Here is a 22,686-nt window from a genome sequence, read left to right as displayed (position 1 = left end):
TACATTTACAACTGTTGTTATTACCACATCAAAAGATTCTGACATCTGATTAGTTTCAAATACTTGTGATATAAATAGCAAGTTGAAAACTTGACCTTCATCTAAATTTCCAGATTGGATCATATATAATGAAGCTTGAAATAGTGACCATGGTGATCTTTTTAGCAGCTCATCCCTACCACTAAATAAATAGTAATTGAAATTGGATTTCCTGTTTGAAATGCTAATTATTGCTAAAGTTCACTTATGAATGCAATAATCATTCCATAAATCTTCAAAGATGAACGCTTTGAAAAATACTGGTGTTTTAGATATGAAATGCTTTTGAAAGAATACTGAAAAATTCCAATATCTTCATAAAAACTCAAACCACCCAATTTTTAAAGAAAAAGAACAAAGTTGAAATAGATGTAATGTATCATTCATTACAATACATATTATCATTCTCAAGCAGAAAAACTTCAAAAAGTATTCAGGAAATACTGGCATCTTTTTAAAACAGATTCTACAATAGGTGCCAGATCCCATAAAAACCTATCAATAGGATTCAAAAGAAATAGAACATTGGTGAATTAGTGAAATGAGCTATAAAATTATTTGTATGAACATCACACTCACAGTTCCTACAAAATATTTCACTGTGCAGAACTAATTAATGACCATCATCATGTAAACCACACAAGTAAACTGATATTCTTCAGACAAAATTCTTACCATGAAACACTTAATTCAACATTAAATTTTATTGAAATACATGTAGGTTGAAATAGTTAGAAAATCAAAAAATCAAAATTCAAATTTAAATTAACAAATCAAAAAACTATAATATTATTATTATTATACAGTATTTACAACAGCGATTTATATAATATTAAAATTACCCTAAGCGCTTTACATATATCCATTCACATATATATGTATTAACAATAAAATATGAAACCCCATGTTATAAAATCCTAAAACAAACAGATTTTAAAAATATTGCATATAAAACTATACTATGAAATTTACTGATAAACAATAAATTTATATAAAATGGGCATGGTAAAATTACCATAATAATAAATAAAAAAAGATATTACATTTTTTTTTAAAACTTTAAACAGTAATAAAAAAGAAATAAATGAAAAACAAAAACAAAAGGGGTGGTCTCTGAAGAAGGTTTCCCTTTAATTATAAATACAATTCCGGAAAAAACCAAAACAGTGCTAAATAGCACAGTATCCATGAAAGGCCAGAGATATGATTTGCACCAAAATGTGTGGGTATTGGATCAAATTCTATGAAATTATCCCTAATCACAGAAAATGATACCTGGATGTTTAATTTGTACTCTTAATTTATCTTGTCAACTAAAAAATTGTGTCTTTTTGAATTAAAATATTGCTTATTAGATTAGTGCTCGCTCTATAAGGCAGAGACCTACCGAATGTCATGGTTCTCTATGGCTTCCTCCACCCAATAAAAACTGACCGCCACAAAATAGCACAATAGTGCTGAAGTGGCATCAACAACAATCATTTAATCAATACATCAATCATTCCATAATGCTTTGACAAAGTTATTTTGAAGTCTAAAAAACCACATTATTGTTACCAGGCTTAAAATTGTGAACACCAGACCAGGCTTTTATCTACAAAAGACTAAACAGTGATGCTCGAATCCAAAAAGTTTAATAAAAGGCCTAATAAATTATGAAGTTGAAGAGCATTGGGGACCCAAAATTCCAAAGAGATTTTTCCAAATACAGCTAAGGTAATCTATCCCTGTAATAAAAAATCCTTAGTTTTTTGAAAATTTCAAAGTTTTGTAAACAATATATGTTAGTGCAAAAAAAACTAAGTCCATTATATCAGTGAAATATTGAAAAAAGAATAATATTCTCTGGATGCTGTCTTTGTATAGAAGAAGCGTCTGTCAGTTAAGCAAAATTCCATGAATATTTAACAAAGATAATTGACTTAAAATAAAAAAGAAATTAACCCAAAACAAAGAAGTAGGCCCAGTAAGACCCCTTTTTGGCCCCAAAATATAGCAGTTTTACAAAATTGTTAAAATGTAAACTTTCAGCTATTTACTGAAAAGCTAAGAATACTTCTGCTACATAAGTATGGGCTTTTTTTTGGCAAAACAATGCACATGTATCGGGTACTAGCATCGTTAAATCATGCAAAATTACTGCAATCTTCACAATTTTACAATTTGAGCTAATTTTAAGACGGTTTCCGTCTAAAATGGAAGTGGCCGCATTTGTGTTCAGTCTCAATATTTAGATGTATGTTGTATTTGATGATAATACATAACATATATAAAGGGTTGAGAATGAACACGAACGCGGCCACTTTCATTTTTGACAAAAAACATCTGAAAAGTGACATTTTATGGCATATTTGATAGATTTTTCATATAAATAAGCTTGAATTTTGCCGTCTTTAATGACTTAATCAGTTGAAATCTTTCACATCAACTAATTGAATCGACTGAAGAAGACAGTTATAAGTTTAAAAAGTGCCCAAAATCTTTCATCAGATGTACCTGAAATTTGAGGCCAAAATTGGCCCTTACAGGACCTACTCCTTTAAATGTTGATGACACTAGAGAGAAGGATTGCTATGTCTAGCTTGGGGAACTCTAGTTGCAGGCTTGACAAATAGTAAATTGTAAAACAGGATGACTTAAGAATGTCAGTTTTTTTGTGTAATGAATTTTTATAAACTTTTTAAATTTCAAAACTCATGTCAAATTTTAGACATCATTGTTAAGAGAATACATTTTCAGATTATTCAATTGGTAGGAGAACATTGCATTCAATATCATCTAAAGTTTCATTCCAGTACACAATAAAAATATTTTTGAAAATAGGTTAATTCTTCAAACATCAGTCATTTCTTATTATATTTATTTTTCTTATCTTAGTAAGTTATATGCTTTCGTATGAAAATAAAAAACTAAACACAAATAATCAATTTATAAAAGTTCACATTTCCTTGCATTAATTAAAAAAAAAAAGGGGGGATCTTCTGTGTGTAAATTCAAAAGTCAGTAGACAGTTTGCCACTGATTCTGATAACAATCTAAATGAATCTATTTATGTGTAACAGTATTTTGCAATCCATAGTAGAGTCATAGTACACAGCTGGTCATTTCTCTGGTCAGTCTTCTACAATATAGTGGTAATTAGACAATTTCCTGCTGTGAAGACAAACAAGTGTGTTTGAATAAAGGATGTATCAATTAGCTGTTTATTGGTAAATGTTCTGGCTATTTAGCCTGAAGTAACCCAAAATCTGACATTTGTTTATAATGATATAGGACAAACCCTAAATTTCATTCTAAAATTTAGGAGATATCGAATTGCACAATTTATTGGTGTTAATTAATGGTGAAAAATACAGATTAAATTCTAAATATATAATTAGGTTGAAATTATCATCTACTTGATCATCATAAGTCTGAAACTAATCAGATGTCAGTATTTATTTTTGATGTGTTTAAAAAGGTCATTAAGGCATCAAATATTTGTCATACCAAATTTTCTTTGTTTTTATCTTCCCATGTGATATAATTTTCCACTGAGTGATGCTAATCATAGATGCTATTAATCCAATCATTTTGAAATTTGCACCTGATTAACATTCAACAGTTTTGTATACATGAAACAATTCAAGATAAAAATCGTAGGTTGCGAATCTGTAAATAAAGACAATGTAATTTCCCATAGGAACCCCCTTTACAGCTCAAACTGTGCCACTTTCACTATGAAGTTTTGTAACAAAAATTATATCCTAGAATGGAAAGTTGTTGATATGCACAACTATTTTATTCAAAAGTCTAACCATAGGGATCTGAAGCATATTTTCAACATTTACATGCCCAGAACTTCTAAGAGTTTGAACTTATACTAATAAAATTCTGTACTGCTCCCCCCTTTCCCTTCATTTTGGGTCTTCCTCAGAATTCAAGTTGGCCGCTACCTATAAATATCTACCTATTCTGGTTACATTCCCAAGTTATGTCTCTATGTCAGAGATAAAACATATAGATCATATCTGGGAACGAGTACATATACAAAACAAAATATCTATGAATATGATATACAAATGTATCCCCCAAAAGAGGCATAGTCTGTGAAACAGCTGTATTTACAAAGTGCAACCTACAAAATGAAATTCCATAGTATCAATATCATTTATCCTGCTCTCTAAACTACTATCGCTGTATCAGACTTTTGTCCCCCTCCCCAGAAATGTACATATACATAGGGAATTAATCAGAACTCTTGTGTTTTAAACCTGGAAATTATGGGTCACAAAATATTTCTGTTCTGGCAAATCTTAATGACTACCAGTAAAAATTGTAAGGAAATTATTCGTCCCTCTAGAAAATACATGGAATTTCATGTGCACTAACAGACAAAAAGTTTGGAATTTTTTGGTCCAGACAGAAAATTACTTTGGAATTTTAGAAAAAATCAAGAAAAAAAAATCTGGAATTCCAATGTCTTCCATAGGGGGGGGACAGACTATTTCTGGAATAGCCCAATAAGTATGTACTTCAGAAGAAGTGCTTTCGATAAATCATTTATATTTGTATCTACATGATCTAGTCCAAATAATTATGACGTCTTGAAAGGCTATTATATTTTTTTTCTTTGACGCCTTACATCGACGTCATAACGCCGAACGTCGATGGAAGGCGTCAAAGAAAAAAAATATAATAGACTTGCAAGACGTCATAATTATTTGGACTACTACATGATCTAAATCTTTTGTAATTTGGTGACCATGCAGCGACACTTAACCTATTGACGTCTGCAAACAACATGTATTTAATCACTTTTGCATTGTCATGGGCATCAGACGAATCCGGGTCCGTTCCCCCTGATTAGCGTTCGTCCTAGTAGTACCTGTTCGCCCTAATACCTGTTCGCCCTGGGTCCGTTCGCCCTTATTCCTGTTCGCACTGAGTCTGTTAGCCCTCAGATTTCTATTCTATTTTGTTGTCTTGTATAATATAAATTATTTGAATTAAAATTCCACCGAAATATTTATGTTGTATTGATGCCTCTAGTCCAAATTATTTGGACCATGATGCCTCCAGATAATTATTTTTCTTTTGATTTGCATTGAATATTCTTGCCAGAATATTCATCATGTTGAATGTGGACAGTATTTTGAAGAAGAAGAAGTGTTCAGGAACTGGAGACCAAGTTATCTGTATGAATTTATCTTTTTTGAAACCTTGGAACAATTTCAAAACAATCCAAACAGGTATAACAAGATCCAACTCACTCAGCACCTTGAGCTCAAAGACTTAGCCAAGTGGCGAAAACAATTTCCCTTCAATGTCTTACAATTCTTACATCATTGTTTTAACTCATTCCAAGCTGACTTGTTAATAAAAAAAAACCAATTTCATTATTAATCCATCAAAAACAATAACCACAACAATCAGTGAGATAAAAGACATCGTAATCATATCTAATCAGCATTCTAAATTACAAAACTTTGAATTTTCGGAATACTAAGGCTTTTCCACCTCAGAAATATATTACCTTAGCTGTATTTGGCAAAACTTTAAGGAATTTTGGGTCCTCAATGCTCTTCAACTTCGTACTTTATTTGGCCTTATTAACTTTTTTTATTAGAGAGTCACTGATGAATCTTTTGTAGACGAAACGTATGTCTGGCGTACAAAATTTTAATCTTGGTATCTATGATGAGTTTATTTACAATCAACAGTCATTATAAGTAATTCTGAATAAAAACAAATGGAACAATGAAGCCAATTTGCCTGATTAATGCTCCAAAACAAAAACTTTTTTATAAAAATTAGGGCGAACGGACCCAGGGCAAACAGACTATGGGCGAACGGACCCAGGGCGAACATGTAATTAGGGCAAACCCGGATTATACATGCTTCTGATATATAATAATAATAATAATTTGTTTGCATATCAAGGTGACTTTTTCAATTTATACAAGAACTTCATAACAACAACAGCAAAAATATACAAACAGACCTCATTATTATGGATTTTGCCAAAGCCTTCGATAAAGTACCCCACAAATGTCTGCTCTACAAACTTAAGTACTATGACATTCAAAACAACACTCTAAAATGGATTCAGGCTTTCTTATCAGACGGTACACACACAGTGGTTATAGATGGAATAACATCAAACACAGTACCAGTTACATTTTCAAATATTTTGGCCTCAAGCATCACTGAAGAGACATTGATTGCCAAAATGCACATCTGGTGCAGAAAAATTACATCATGCATAACCATACTTAGAACCAGTAACATCAGCAAAAAATATTGGTGGAACCTTACAGTAAATTTAAAATGGAACAATCCTATGAAAACATTGTATCAAATGCAAACAAATCTCTTGTCTGCTTGAAGAGAAACCTAAAAGTATCAAACACCAACATCAAATCCCGTGCATACCAATCCATAGTGAGACCAAAACTTGTGGGATCCACACACAACGAATACAAAAATAAACTAGAAATGCTACAGAGGCGTGCTACCCGTTATTTATGTAACAACAACCACAACACTAGTAGTGTGTAACATCCATGATAAACAATCTTCAATGGCCCTCACTTGCTTGCTGATTATGTTTTACAAAATCATCCATGGACTCATTGCAATTCCATCGCTAGTCCTTATACCAACAGATACTAAAACAAGAAAAGCACATAACCAATCATTTCGGTCATTTTTTTCACAAACAATAATGCAATGGAAATTGTTACCACAATTTGTAATAGCATGTCAAACAATTAAAACCTTTACAATTGACACCAACAGTTCTCCACAACATAAATTAACTTTATAAATATCAATGTACATATTTTAAATCACTTGTTGTCTTTTTTCATGTAAATACCACCATTCAAGTAATCTACAAGTAAAAAAAAAATTAATTTTGTTGTGTAACTATAATTTGAATATTTTTAATCACGTACTCTGCACATGCAACTGTTCGTAATCTTCAATATTATATTTTGTTGGTGTAAAAATGAACATATTAACATGTGCATATAAAAATAAGGAGATGTGGTATGATTGCTAATGAGACAACTATCTACCATAGTTCACATAAAGTGGATGTAAGCAATTATTGGCAACCGTACCTTTAACAATGAGAAAAACCTTAACCGTATGGTCAGTTGTAAAAGGCCCCCATATGAAAAATATGAAACAATTCAATTGAGAAAACTAACGGTCTAATTTATAACAAAACATTTTACGAAAAACAAAAATGACAGACTTGAACCAATGACAACCACTGAACTACAGGCTCCTGACTTGGGACAGGCAGATAAATCATGTGGCAGGGTTAAACATGTTTGTGAAAGCTCAACCCTCCCCCTAACCTGGGACAGTGGTGAAACAGTACAACAAAAGAACAAACTATGATTAGTTGAAAAAGGCTTAACTCATCAGATGGATATAAATAGAAATACATTTAACAAAAACAAATTAGTAGAAGTGGATGGGCACTTATACATCCACACATCAAAAAGACACTGATTACAGATTTTAGAGTTCTCAGTTACCATGGTTACTGACAGCTAGTTCAAAGCAAATAACAACTTATAAAAAAATCATTTATCTAAGACTAAAATATCAATTAGTACACATCCAACATCCAATGGATTTAGTGTAAAGACGTTATTAATAATCAGAGAAAAACATGACCTTGTGCAATGCCAAACTATAGGTGTAAACGGTATCGACAGATTGTCATGATTGTAGTACCTTGAAAGTACATATGTGTAATATTTAGTATGGTTTTAATTTACTGATAACAAAATCAATATTAATACCAATAAAAACAATATTCAAAGATTTAATTACAGTGTTGAATAGGTAACCTTTTAGAATATGTTTATTCAAAGGATTGATAAATTTACCCGGATTGTATCTAAATTCCTGGGCTTGGTTTATAACCTCACCATAATTGACATAAACATGATAAAATTTAGGATATGCTATTCCATTTGAAATAAGTTTTCTACAGGCATGACAGGTACAGTCAAACTTGCAAACCAAATCTTTGTAGCTATGGAAGAAATTAATTAGGGGTTTTAAGTAATTTGTGGTAACTAAATCTCTGGCTTAATAATTTACTAGTTAAACATATATTATTCTCATTGAAATCCAAAACGTCACTACAGACACGAGCATAGCGAACGAGTTGGGATATATCAACACCGTAAGAGTGACGGTCTTAGACGGTGCCAAAGGAACATCACAGTCCAAAAAGGAAAAATTAACAATAGGGAAAGAAAAATCATCCCTTTTGTCGTAAATTTTTGTGTAGAGTTAGTCAACTTTAAAAACTTTCTGCCTTTTTAGTTTGCAAATCAGTAGCTGAAAAAATATATAATGATGTCTATACAAAATAACCCAATTCGTCAAAAACCAGATACGCAGAATAGATATAAAGATATATACATGTATATATGTGACTACCCACGATATTTCCAGGTGTGACTACCCACGATATTTCCAGGCTTATGGGGGTACCTTGTCTAAAATTGGGTTTTTGTATATGTATCTAGAACATACTGAAACAAAACACTCTGTCATGTTATTTTGACCTATTTGTTGTAATAACAATGAAAAGAGTCTTTTTGAATTATGAATATCGGCATGATGAGACTATTTTTATTATCGAAGGCACTAATTTATGAAATACAAAATTATTGTATTTTATTGGCGCTTAGCAATCTCCAACATCGTATCTGAATACAAATTTCAAATGAATTAAATTTACTACAATACAAAACAGTTCTTAGCTCTCTTTTAGAAAATGCAAATTAAACTTGTTGTAATGAAGTTAGTATAAAATTTGTCAAAGAAAGCTTTTAGAAATGTTTTTTACAGCAGATTCCAACGAGTGTGTAGCTAAAGGTAGAATCTTTGGTTAGCTTCCTTGCCAGCCCAACCATGAAATGATTATTACCTTAAAATTGGGAGGAGCACAGCGCTATATTATCATCCAATGAAAACATTTATATCAATGGCCTGTTTATTATTTATAATATATATATGTTTCATACAAAGGTTTACTGAGACTACTTTGGAAATAAAATTTCATTTCTTACTCTTTGATTGAATTAAAAAATCTTTTTATTACAAATAACCAGAAGCGGAGTCACGTTTTTTTTTTTTAAATATTTACGCCGGGAATAGGCAGTCTAGTAAATTAATGTCTTTTGGTGTATTCCCCACGCATGAAACATTGTTATGTATTTTCTTTATATATGCATATTTTTTAGAACTAAAATCTTTTATATTCACACAGAAAATAAAAATTATCATACTACTTAATATCATGCACGGTTGTAGTACTTATATTTAGTTAAAATTGCAACGAAAAAAAACCCAGCAAACAACTGCAGTTTAGAATTGAAAATATTGCAGAATTTATGGACATCCACTTGGTTTGTTAACTACTTATTAGTTTAGATAATTAATGCAGCCATGAAGACCAATTTTTATGTCTCTACTTCAGTTCGATTTAATCTGACCTAGATTAAATGATCAGGTCATATGTACTTTTGAACACCTTCAATCTTTTTTACCTGTCCGGGTGTATTGTAAACATATGTGTATGTGTAAAAGTGAATACGGTCAGCACTTGTCAATCATATCCAACTACATTTTATTAACTTGATGTAACAAATTTAACAGACAGGTAAAATATATTATTATTTGTAATGTTTGATGAAGATGAAAACATTTTAGGAATTTCAGCTTTCATTTAACTTTTAACCATTTATCAAAATAAAATTGGCAAATCAAACACACCTACAACATGCTTGTGAATGATCTTAATAATTATCATTAAATTTTAAATTTAGATTGAAAACTTATTTTTAAACTGACTTGTAAAACTAATGTTTATATTCTGTCACTTAATTCTGATTGGTTCTCTGCTTAACTATTGACTCCACCCAAAGGCTGGATGTACCTTACCTAATAATGATTTCATGGTTGAGCTAGCAAGGAAGCTAACCAAAGATTCTACCATTAGCTACACACTCGTTGGAATCGGCTGTAATTTGTCTTTTAACTTAGATTTATGATGAATGCAGTCTCTACACCACATAGCACGGGAAATGTAACAGTTTATAAGTAGTTGTTCTCATATATATGCATTAGATACAGTCAGAGATGTAATATATGTCTCTGATACAGTGCATTTATTATGGATATATTTTAGACTCCATTTATCAATGTTTATGAAAATCTATAGAGCAGAGAATTTAGATTTTTTTTATCAATTTTATATGAAGATTCAAATATTTTTCACTTCTAACGATAACATAAAACTTCTTCAGAACTTATATAGAATTTATAGTTCATTGCAAGCAAAAAACGAAGCCAAGGTAAAGTGTTAATCTCTTCTTCACAAATACTTGTTCACTTGAATCTCGAGTAAATTGAAGGAACCATCCAAAAACAGTTGTAAATTTGTAAATGAATAATTTACTTTCAATTTATATATTTTTTTTACCGGGTTCAACTTTTGAAGTCAGAGCGGATTTTTATATCTATTTGTTTTCTTTGAGTTTTGGGGGTGCTGGGCTGCAGCAAGGATTTGTATACAAATCCTTGGCTGCAGCTATATATATGGCATTTAGGCAAATGTATGGTAAATGCATAATTTTTTTTCAAATGTCACTCCTAACGTTGTCATGGTAAACCACCCTTTTCAAAATCCTTGAACTGCAACTAGAAGTTAATAACCTATTTTACGACATCTTTGGCCTTTATGATAATATATACTGTGTCTGGTCTTTTCGGTTTACTTATCTAAGGAGTAACTGAACATCGCATATATTCACGCCAATCGGTTTGTACCAACTGACTGTCCCTAGTTTACATGGTATAGATAAATGCATTTTATTTCTTTAAATTCATTTAAGAAGCTTGTATTTTTATGGAACTTACAATATTTAACAGTTTGTGACAAATTTATGTTGAAAAAAGCATTGAAAATAATATATGATGGGAGAGGGGTATTATGTGTCTATGACTTTATGAAAATAAGAAGATGTGGTATGATTGGCAATGAAAAAATTCTCCACCAGAAACCAAATGACGTAGAAGTCAACAATTACAGGTCACCATACAGCCTTCAACATTGAGCAAAATCCATACCGCATAGTCAGCTATAAAAGGGCACTAAAATTTGTTGACGTTTATGATTAGTTCGCTTGCTTTAGCTAAAAGCTTTATATTATATGAATTTAATATGCAATGGTTAAAAGCATCCGAACATAAATTCAGAATAGAAATAAACGTGTATGTCCCCATATGAAATTTTACATAAAGTTTATATATGAGCTGCGTCGGATAGAAATCAACCTTTTGTAAGTGCACGTATACATGTACATGTATAAGACTTTGATTGATTTTGGAACCTTCAAATACAAAATGAAAGATGAATTTTGGTCTGTTTTGTAGGGTTCTTATAACAAATAAATTTTAAAACAGTTACAGACTTTACGTAGAGACGTTTTCAACCAGTACGTGAACAAAACAAAATATCCATGAATATTATATATCTCCCAAAAGAGGTGTGGTTTGTGAAACAGCTGTATTTACAAAGTGCAACCTATAATGATTTTTATTGAGCCTGCCACTTTTGTCGCAAAAGCGAGACATAGCGATCCTACATTATGTCGACATCGGCGGCTGCGTCCACAAATATTCACCCTGTGGTTAAAGTTTTTGAAATTTTAATAACTTTCTTAAACTATCCTTCATTTCTACCAAACTTGGACAGAAGCTTGTTTATGATCATAAGATAGTATCCAGAAGAAAATTTTGTAAAAAAAAAAATCCTGTATTTCCGTATTTTAATCATAAATGGACTTAGTTTTTCTGCCAGTTAACATTACATTCATCCTGTGGTTATAGTTTTTGAAATTTTAATAACTTTCTTAAACTATCCTAGATTTATACCAAACTTGGACAGAAGATTGTTTATAATCATAAGAAAGTATCCAGAAGAAAATTTTGTTAAAAAAATCCTGTTTATCCGTATTTTACGCATATGTGGACTTAGTTTTACTGCCAGTTAACATAACATTCACTCTGTTGTTAAAGTTTTTCAAATTTTAATAACTTTCTTAAACTATCCTGGATTTGTACCACACTTGGACAGAAGCTTCTTTATGATCAAAAGCTAGTATCTAGAACGAAATTTTGTAAAAATTTATTTCCTGTTTTTCCGTATATTACTTATAGGTGGACTTAGTTTTATTCCAGTTAACATTACTTACAGTCTGCAGTTAAAGTTTTTAAAACATTTATTAGATTTATAAACCTTCTTGGATTTTTACCAAACTTCAACAGAATTTCTTACAATCAAAAGATAGTATCTAGAGGAAAAATTTTTAATAATTTTTTTCCCCATTTTTGTTGAGCCTGCGACTATTAAACAGCAAAAGTAGGCGAGACACTGGGTTCCGCGGAACCCTTACGAATTTTTTATAGAATAACACAACATATTTGTTAATTTTCACCAAAGGAAGTTTCAAGGACACATTAGGGAGAGTTCTAAGATCTTCTAAGTTGGAAGAAGTCTTGATTTATGATCCACAAATTAGCTAAAATTTATATCTTTCAATCTGCAACTAAGGGAGGTTATTAAATCAAAAGGGCCCAAATCATGTGGTAGAAATCCAATGAATAAAGTACCTAGGTTCGAATATTTTAACACTAAGACAACTTTTAAATGCATTACTGGTACTCCCCACAGGGCCTGAGACCATATTACAGAAGCTTATATATTCTTTATGAGGATATCTTGTCATCATATTATACATGTTATACCCTCATTTCGTTTAAACAATTTTTTTTGGAGAACTGGGATTTTAATTTTATTTTTCTAATACATTGAAACTAGGGATGTCAAGTCGGTGAAGATTTACTAATCGAGTACTCGTTGGATTTACCCATCGGTACTCGAGTACTCGCTCGGTAAAACTTTTACAAAGTGGCAGCACAAAATTATACCCATTTTATGTTTTGTTGGTCGTTGCCTTATGAACGTAAAAAAACTCAGCTTTATTACCTAGGACTAAATAAAGGTCCTAGGAATTTTATATCCTAATTAATAGCCCAATGTACTAATTATGTAAGCTGAAAATAATCTCATCAAGTAATTAATTAATATCTATAGAAAAATGATTACTCAAACAACAGTATTTGGGAACCATAAAAAAAAAACACATTTGATGATTACTAAAAGCAGAGACATACATGTGTATATATGTCTCTGCTAAAAGGGTGATGATTAGAACTTACTGATGCCTTCAATCAATTTCTGAGGGCCGACACAGGATGCAACGAATTTGTTCTTATTGAAAAGCATTATCTTGTCAATTTTTTCTGGGACAAGGCGATTTCTCAACTTTGTTAGGCAACTAACATTTCTGCTGATGTAAATATATGCTCTGACGGTAGAAAGGTGGGGGAATGACAAATATTAGCAAAAAGTGTAAGCCTTGGAAAAGTGCTCTTGTTCATTTCCTACCTCCGTTTAGAGCTATTTTAAATGACAGTTAAACGCAAACATTCGAATCTTGTTTTAATTTTTATTATATTTGTTTAATATATAATTTCCCGGGAGGTGCTCTCAATAAAAATATTTGTTGTTTAAGCTTAAGAAAGCAACAACATTCTAGCAGGATCCCCATTAGACGAGTATCATTTTGGCAATAGATACTCGGTACTACCGAGCGATACTCGAGTCATCGAGTACTTGTTGACATCCCTAATTGAAACACAATAACTTGTAAATTGAATTCCATTGTAACACAATAGCACCTTGGGAATTGAACTCCATTGTATCACAATAACACCTTGTGAATTGAACTCCATTGTAACACAATAACACCTTATGAATTGAACTCCATTGTAACGCAATAACATCTTGTGAATTGAACTCCATTGTAACACAATAACACCTTGTGAATTGAACTCCATTGTAACACAATAACATCTTGGGAATTGAACTCCATTGTAACACAATAACACCTTATGAATTGAACTCCATTGTAACATAATAACACCTTATGAATTGAACTCAATTGTAGCACAATAACACCTTATGAATTGAACTCCATTGTAACACAATAACATCTTGGGAATTGAACTCCATTGTAACAAAATAACACCTTGTGAATTGAACTCCATTGTAACACAATAACACCCGATGAATTTAACTCCATTGTAATAGAAAAGTAAGGAGATGAGGAATGATTGTCAAACAACAACTATCCACCAAATAAAGTGGATGTAAGCAATTATAGGCAACCATACGGCCTTCAACAATGAGAAAAACCCATACCGTATAGTCGGCTATAAAAGGCCCTGACATGAAAAATATGAAAAATTTGATTGAGAAAACTCAAGGCAAAATTAATAACAAAATAATTTACGAAAAACAAATATGACAGACATGAACCAACGACAACCACTGAACTACAGGCTCCTGACTTGGGACAGGAAGATAAATCATGTGGCGGGGTTAAACATGTTTGTGATTGCTCAACCCTCCCTAACCTGGGACATTGGTGTAACAGCATAACATAAGAACAAACTATAAAAATCACTTGAAAAAGGCTTAATTCATCAGATCGATACAAAAACCACCTTATGAATTGAACTCCATTGTAACACAATAACACATTATGAATTAAACTTCATTGTAACACAATACCACCTTGTAAATTGAACTCCATTGTAACATAATACCACCTTGTAAATTGAACTCCATTGTAACACAATAACACCTTGTAAATTTAACTCCATTGTAACATAATAACACTTTATGAATTGAACTCCATTGTCATGATTGTAACACAATGACATCTTGTGAATTGAATTCTTCTGAAACTACCACTAGGATTTTTAAACGACCTTGACTTCACATGAGGGTCTGGCATGATCAGTTCTTATGAAACCTTTGACAGAAACCTTTTATACTTGGTAGGATTTTTTTGTCATCAAAGATCCTGTGTAGTTGATCTTACCTTACTGCCATTTGATTTGACAATTCTTCTGCTAGTTATGGCACTTTGTCATATTTGTTGTCCACAGTTACACAGCGTTGAATGAAATTTTGCTACAGCGTAGCAATCTTGTTATACTCTGACATGTCTGAAAGTACTTTTATTCGTGGGGTATCAATTTTCTTGGTTTTCATGGATGGCTTTATCTAGACTACGAATTTAAATATCCAACGAAATATAAGAACTGTTGTCCAAATCATACAACAGATTTCTCGTAAAAGTGGTGGTCTGAAGGTTTTGACCACCAAAATTTAGCAAAGGATAGACACAATTTTAATGGTATTTTGCAATAGAAATAATAGTGAGGATCAGCAGATTTTCTTCAAGGACCACCAGGAAAAAAAAAAGATTTCAAGAACTGGGATATGAAAAAAAAATATTTCATATTGGGCTTGCTTTTTTCATTTCATAAGAATTAATTCTACAATTCAAAGTACATTTGTTGCATTTGTTTATGTAACCGTTTCTTTAAGTGACATGTTTATGGCCCAATTAACACCATTGGTAATCATTAATCTGTTGATCAATCAATCTCAGGTTAATAAGTGTCATCACTTCTGATTACATGTGTGCAACAATTAAAATGTTTACTTTGCAATTTCCTTCAACTGAGAACATTTGTAAGCATATATGAATCAGCTTATTTCCGAAAGCAATTATTTTATTAAAAGTTTGATAATGTTGTCAGTAATGAAAGAATGTAGGAGAGAAAGTCAAAGACAAAAAGTCACTGACAAAAAGTTTCTTTCAAAAAACTTAAATCCATGAACTTAAGAACCAATGACCATGTAACTTTTGCTCAAACCACGAAAATGGATACCCATGAATAAAAGTACTTTCACAGTATCTTATAGGCTGATGTGAGCTATTGCTTTAAATTTAAATATGTTGCCTTTCATTAAAAGTTCTAAGTTTTTAATTTGTCCTTAGATAATTAAAAGTAACTGGAAACACACATATTTTATTTTGCTATCAAGCCATATATTTTTATATCCAAGAAGTGCCTCATTTTACTGTCTTTGGTTGTGTATATTTCATGAGAACTGAGTGTGTGTAGAGCATCTAAAAATGTTTCCAGCTAATTTCTTTGCATGTACCATTTTAGTTTACACTTCACTAGTCACTTGCACATTTATATTATCGCTTTTGGTGAGTTCTAACGACAAGCCTCTTTAGAGACTGCATATTTGTTTTCAGGCAAGGGTGAAAGTATCTGGGACAGATTTACACATAGTGGTCATGTACTAGGTGGAGTCACAGGTGATGTGGCAGCAGACAGCTTCAATAAATACTCAGAAGATATCACTTGTATTCAACATTTAGGGGTTAGTAATAGTTATACCAGGTATGTATCATACTCATAAGATATCATAAGATATCACCTGTTTTCAACATTTAAGGATAAGTAATAGTTAAACCTGTTTTGTATCATACTCATAACATATCACTTGTATTTAACATTTAGGGGTTAATAATAGTTAAACCTGTTAGGTCATACTCATATCACTTGTATTTAACATTTAGGGGTTAGTAATAGTTAAACCTGTTAGGTTTCATACTCATAACATATAACTTGTATTTAACATTTAGGGGTTAGTAATAGTTATACTAGCCTGGGATCCTGGCTCACTGCTCGACAGTAGAGTCAGGCGGAATACAACGACATAGTTTCGTCAATTGGATGATAGAATGATTCATCGTGGGATAGCGTCATTTCTTCACACTTGGCGGGAAATATTTATATTGTCACGAATTCATTGAAAATTATTTTTCATTTCCAAAAATTTAGCATATATAATTCAAATGTTATTGATTAACATCGTGAATCAACTGTTAATTAACGATCCGATCGACATATTCCTTGTTTATAGAACATGCACATGCTCAGTTATTCAGTCCTGTTCAGCGCTGATAGTTGGTCAAGTGGATTGTATTATGCCTGGCCCTATCGACAAAGTATTAGATTGGGTCAGGATGCAAGCCTATAGTTATACCTGGTATCTAACATACTCATATCATATCACTTGTATTTAATATTTAGGGGTTGAGTAAGAGTTATATCTGGTATGTAAGATACTCATAAGATATCACTTATATTCAACATTAAGGGGTATTAAGTAATAATTATACCAGGTATCTATCATACTCATAAGATATCACTTATATCCAACATTAAGGGGTATTAAGTAATATTTATACCAGGTATGTATCATACTCAAAAGCTATCACTTGTATTCAACATTTAGGGGTTAGTAATAGTTATTCTAGGTATATGTATCCTACTCATAAGATATCACTTGCATTCAACATTTAGAGGTTAGTAATTATTATACCCAGTATACATATTCTTCTCATACATTCATAATTACACATCTCTTTATAATAAGTCATCTTTATTCTCTAAATTTATTTATGATTCAATTGATATTATTTGCTCCGGATGAATTTTATCACCTTGTCACATATGGTAATCTTAAATGGAGATTTTAAAAAAAAATCAATGTCCTTAAAGTAGCTAGAAAATTTTCTAAAAAATAGGTTTGGGACAATTAATGAGGACATGTACCATATTTCTGATCAGATTGCTAATGGAAATGATGGGTTGAACAAGGTATTACAATAGAACAACTCCCCTCATACATTGCAATTAGTTTACTCCCAATCAACTATTGATCTTTGACTCAACATTTCCAATCTTGTTGCCATTAGAGGTCGGTCTTTTTAAAACTTATCCACTCCATCAGATATGTTGACATTTATGTAGCTGGAGATATATCAAAAACAACATTTTATCCCGAGTTTTAAGTCTACATATGTATGTTGCATGTCAAAAATCTGTAATAAATGTGAATATTAAACATGTAACGAATTTTTTTTTCCAAGATTGTTGATGGTGGTGTTTTGCTAAAAGAGTTGTTCTATCATTATCTAACATAGGCTTGTGAAAAAGAACTGATATGGGACATGACACGTAGACAGTTAAAAATCACCCTATGCATCATAGAAATAAAATGACATTCAAAGCATGACTGTCTAGAGGTGATAGGTGTACAATTATCAAATACATGTCAAATGTACTATTCAGGTCAGGTCCTGTGAATATAAAACATGCATTTTATTAGCAAAGTTCTACAACCATCGTTCTATTTCATTTTCTCACATGTTTATTATAAATTAACTTGCAGTATTTTTCTTTTCGAAATAATAAGTTTGCATGATAAAGAGGGGAGTAATATGTGAAGTCACTTACCCCACCTACTCTTTTGTGACAGCATGTCACTCTTGTCTCCCCCTTTTTGTTAGTTGTCAGTTAACTTTTATTGATTTTCCTTTTTCTGTTACAGAGTTGATTTTGCTTCATTTCTAAATCTTGCATTACTTTTTATTCAGAAACTAGCCATTTGGAAATCTGTAGTGTATTTGTCTTAAATTTATTCTTTATTCTGGGATGTTTAAGAATAAGGTGCACTCGATTCAGTTATGTTCCAAATGGGAGATAAGTGGACTTGCCAATTGGGCATCAATCAATGTCACGTACCTCGAAAGTGCAGCTCCTGCATGCATATATTCAACAATAATTAACTAAAGATAGTATGACAAAGGAAAGTAAAGCAAAATAATTTGCCAATATGGTGTTAAATCTAAGTTAGGCATTTAAAATTAACCAAATGCAAGTTAATTGCCCAGGAAGTTTCCAAGTTTGATCTTTGTTATTCTCTACAAAGAGTTCACAATGGTGGTCATATCATTTGAGTATATCCTTATTATCCCTGTTAAATTGATAAGTCAATGTATCTGATAAGTTTTGATTTGTTTTAAACTAACCAACCTCTAATAGGATATGACTGTTTATTTATGCAATTTACACAGCTAAACTCAATAATCCAAGAACAGTTGTAAAAGTGGCTTTTGAACATACTCTCTGAGACTCTTTTACATCAAAGAGCATAAAACGCTCCACATGTATTGTATTTCATGATTTCTATTTGAGCAAATTTATTATGGTGACAATTACTATAGAAATAAGGAGATGGAGTATGATTGCTGATGAGACAACTAACCATCAAAGACCATAGGACTAAGATTTGAACAATTGCAGTTAATCAAACATCCTTCAACAATGAGCAAATCATATACAATATAATAAGCTATTGAACAACAGAAGAGACAAAATCAGACCTGCCAACTATCCTGATTTTAGGGTATCATCCGGATTTTCATCCCTCAACCCGAATCCTGATATCGGGAACGTAAAACAAGTCAAAATCCTGATTTTCACAAAATCTACCAGAAAAAATTGTTGGTTACCGAATTTTTGAAATCAGAAGTTAAACATCCAGTTGTGATTTAAAATTGACGCCATATTGTATTCACTTTTACTGTGTATAAGCCTCCGCCGGTAGGAGCACCTCTGAATACCAAGAAAGATAACTAAAATTTTATCCATCTTCTCATTACTTCCAATTAATAAGTACAAGAAATAAAAGAAAACAAGGCTAAGCTTATAATCAGTATAACAAAAGAAAAAAGAAGAGACAAGAGTAAAAAAACAGTTCACACAGAAACGCCGCAAAAATTGTATCTCTTTAAAATCTGGTCGCGCACTAAAACCCCCCATGGGGATTTTCAAAAGTTGGCAGGTCTGCAAAATGTGAAACAACTCAATAGAGAAAACTGACTTGCCGATTTTATACTAAAACTGTAATAAATACATTACATGTAGTGACTGTAAATTGTGTTAATCATCCCAGGCAACCAAATATAAGCCTTGCCGGCAAGAAGAGTTGTAAAGGGAATGTGAACCTGTAATTTACAAAATCTTAACGTGGATAATTGGTGCTGATAAACTTTACAAAACAGAAATAGTACAAAAAAAGTTGTGATAAATTACCAAAACCAAAAACTTAAAACAATTCTTCATTTATAACTCAATGCACATTTCACAATAATAAAGGTGACTATGTGATTGAAATAAAGTACATATAATATAATGAACCAGATTACTTCCCTATTAAAAGTTCATGTCAATATGACCACATGACATCTTTACATAAAACATATCAATAGATCCTAAAATAACTTTTACAAGAGAGAGTTGAATAAAGTACATATTTACTTATTAACAGACTTTTATATTCTTCATGGAGAGTTTTTAAGTTATTGCAAAATACATTAAATTCCAACAGAATAATAGAAATAAATTCGAAAAAAAACATGCTTAAATATGACAGAGAGCAAACAAAATAAAAAATTTCCAAGCAAACATAATAATTCAAACAAAAGCACAGTACCTCGTAGCATAAGCAAATAAGCTTAAATTCACTTTTGTATCAACTATTTATTCAGTGAAATGACATGTATAGGGGCCCAAATCAGTGTTTTGTCGTCCCTAATCACCAGGGTATAATTTTAATCATTTTAATTGAACCACCTTTTGTGCAAGAGTAGGCCAGGTGAAATATCTTTAAAAACTTATGGAGGTTTTTTGCTGAGCTATCTACTAAACAGGTTTTATGTCATTATCGTATTATTAAAAACCTCAATTTGGGACCACATGGCCATAACAGACCAAAAACCGTTGAAAAATATTCCCCTAAGAAAGAAGAAGACCATTATATATGTTCTCCAGTCTGTGTGTCCAAAATTTCATGGTTCATTAAACATGTAAATGTGATAAAGTTAGCAGGGCATGGTATCCTTTGGACACATTCTTGTTCTTAATAGATCTTGTTGATTTTTCTTGCTGAGAAAAAGAAAAATGGTGGTAAACCCAATAAGAAATTGTTTGCAATAATTCTGACCAACTGCTAATAATGAAAAAAAAAAAAAAAGTGGTATGCCTCTGAAACATTCAAACATTTTCCTAAAACTTAAAAAGGTTTTGTATTTTCTTGTAGGCAAAGCATTTTAAACTTCAGTTGTCCTGGACCAGAATACAGCCATCAGGTGATGGACCATTTAACACTGAAGGCATACAGCACTATCATAATGTCATTACTGCTTACCAAGAAGCAGGGATTTCCCTCATGGTGGAGTTATATCACTGGGATCTACCTCAGGCACTTCAAGATTTAGGAGGATGGCTCAATCCTACCATTGTTGATAAATTTGCAGCTTATGCAGATAAATGCTTCAAGGAATATGGCCTCAAGGTAGTATTGTCTTTAGTGCAATTAAACAAGAATACCTGTGTTAATTTGTAAGCCTGAAGGTGTATTGTGTGATGAATTCCTGTTTACTCAACAGCTTGTACTTTGCTGAAAAAATACAATCTTACATTAAAGTTTTATGTGGTATAAGTTCATATATTGTCATAAGGTATGTTTGCCAGTAGGAGAGAATGATTATGGTGGAAAAAAACTAATTTGTAATATTACATTATATGATGAAAAGTAGACAAAAGACTGTGTCTGTTTGAAGCCTTAACTGATATCTCTTTAATTGTATTCATAAAACCAACCTTGCGAAACCTTATGGGAAGTCAAGGTTAGTAGTAGTAATAAGATTCAAGAAAGTTTTATTACGAGATGAAAACAAATGTAAATTCTTTTATACATTATGGCATATAAAGTTGTACTAGGGTTTTAATGTACATTTAGTTTACTCAACTAGAGAGTAGCCTGATAATAGGTCACAATTCTACCATTTATATGTGGTGACATTATATACCTTGTGAGAAGCTCTTACTTACATAGGGAATGTACAGTTAAAAATTCAAAAGAGAATCAACACCCTGTAAATCTATAATTGTTCATAACATCATGTTACTTTATAGTTGAAAAGAGATATATGTATTAACACTATGTAATTAAATAGATCAGTAGCTGTTCTAGAATTTTCAAAAAGGGGTACCAGAAAAATTAGTTTGCATGAAAAGGGGTAGTGGGGGGGGGGGATGAAAAATCAGAAACATGTACAATAACCACCATTTTTGGTCATAAGTGGCTCTACAGTTCACAATAATGTAAACCAACTTATTTTCATTCATATGTGATTTATTGGTCAGACTTTCATGTGTTCAAAAATAAAGTGAATCAAAACCTAAATCTTCTCTAATACGAAAACATCAAAGTTTCAAAATTGTGAAAAGTTAATAGTCTCAAGGTTTCTTAATACAGGCTAAATGTGAACAGTCAGGGGACTTATTGAAATAAGTGATTTTTAAAATCACTTATTTAAGTAGCAAATTCGAAGTTTTGTCACAAATTGTGATTTTGTAGTTTTACCAAAATTTTAAACACATAGGTTTAGATAATATCTTTTCATTAGTAAAATTGAAAAAATGAACTTTTTGCTTCTTTTAAGCAGCAAGGTTTATGCCTTTGATGCAATCATTTAGCTGCAAATTCTATTTTAGTTGAAAAAATGCTATAAAAATGGCTTTACACAATCAACTAATACTTTTTAACAGATTTTTCCCAGTAGTGGGAGTATTTTTCCTGTAAAATTCAAGGTTTCATCTTATAGATTATGTAATAAAATTCTACTGTTCGCGATCAAAATTTCACTGTTCGGGGGTGTTGAAATTAGTGGGGGTTATTAAAATAATGATACTTAAAGAAGTGATTTTTTGGAA

At 31.6% G+C, this 22,686-nt stretch overlaps 1 protein-coding gene across 1 annotated transcript in view; it reads left to right on the top strand.

Moving 5' to 3' along the window:
- The window catches only part of LOC127712850 (lactase-like protein), a 30,778-nt gene that overhangs the window by 6,684 nt on the left and 1,408 nt on the right, over positions 1-22,686 (top strand). The window contains exons 2-3 of the mRNA XM_052219456.1: positions 16,308-16,435; positions 21,008-21,262. Of these exons, the coding sequence (XP_052075416.1) occupies positions 16,308-16,435; positions 21,008-21,262 (383 nt within the window). The remainder of the gene's footprint in view (positions 1-16,307; positions 16,436-21,007; positions 21,263-22,686) is intronic.

Source organism: Mytilus californianus, unplaced genomic scaffold, assembly GCF_021869535.1.
Source record: "Mytilus californianus isolate M0D057914Y unplaced genomic scaffold, xbMytCali1.0.p SCAF_8, whole genome shotgun sequence".
NCBI classification, from domain to species: Eukaryota; Metazoa; Mollusca; class Bivalvia; order Mytilida; family Mytilidae; genus Mytilus; species Mytilus californianus.
The sequence above is the reverse complement of the archived record's forward strand: the minus strand, read 5'-3'. Positions and strand labels throughout refer to the sequence as shown.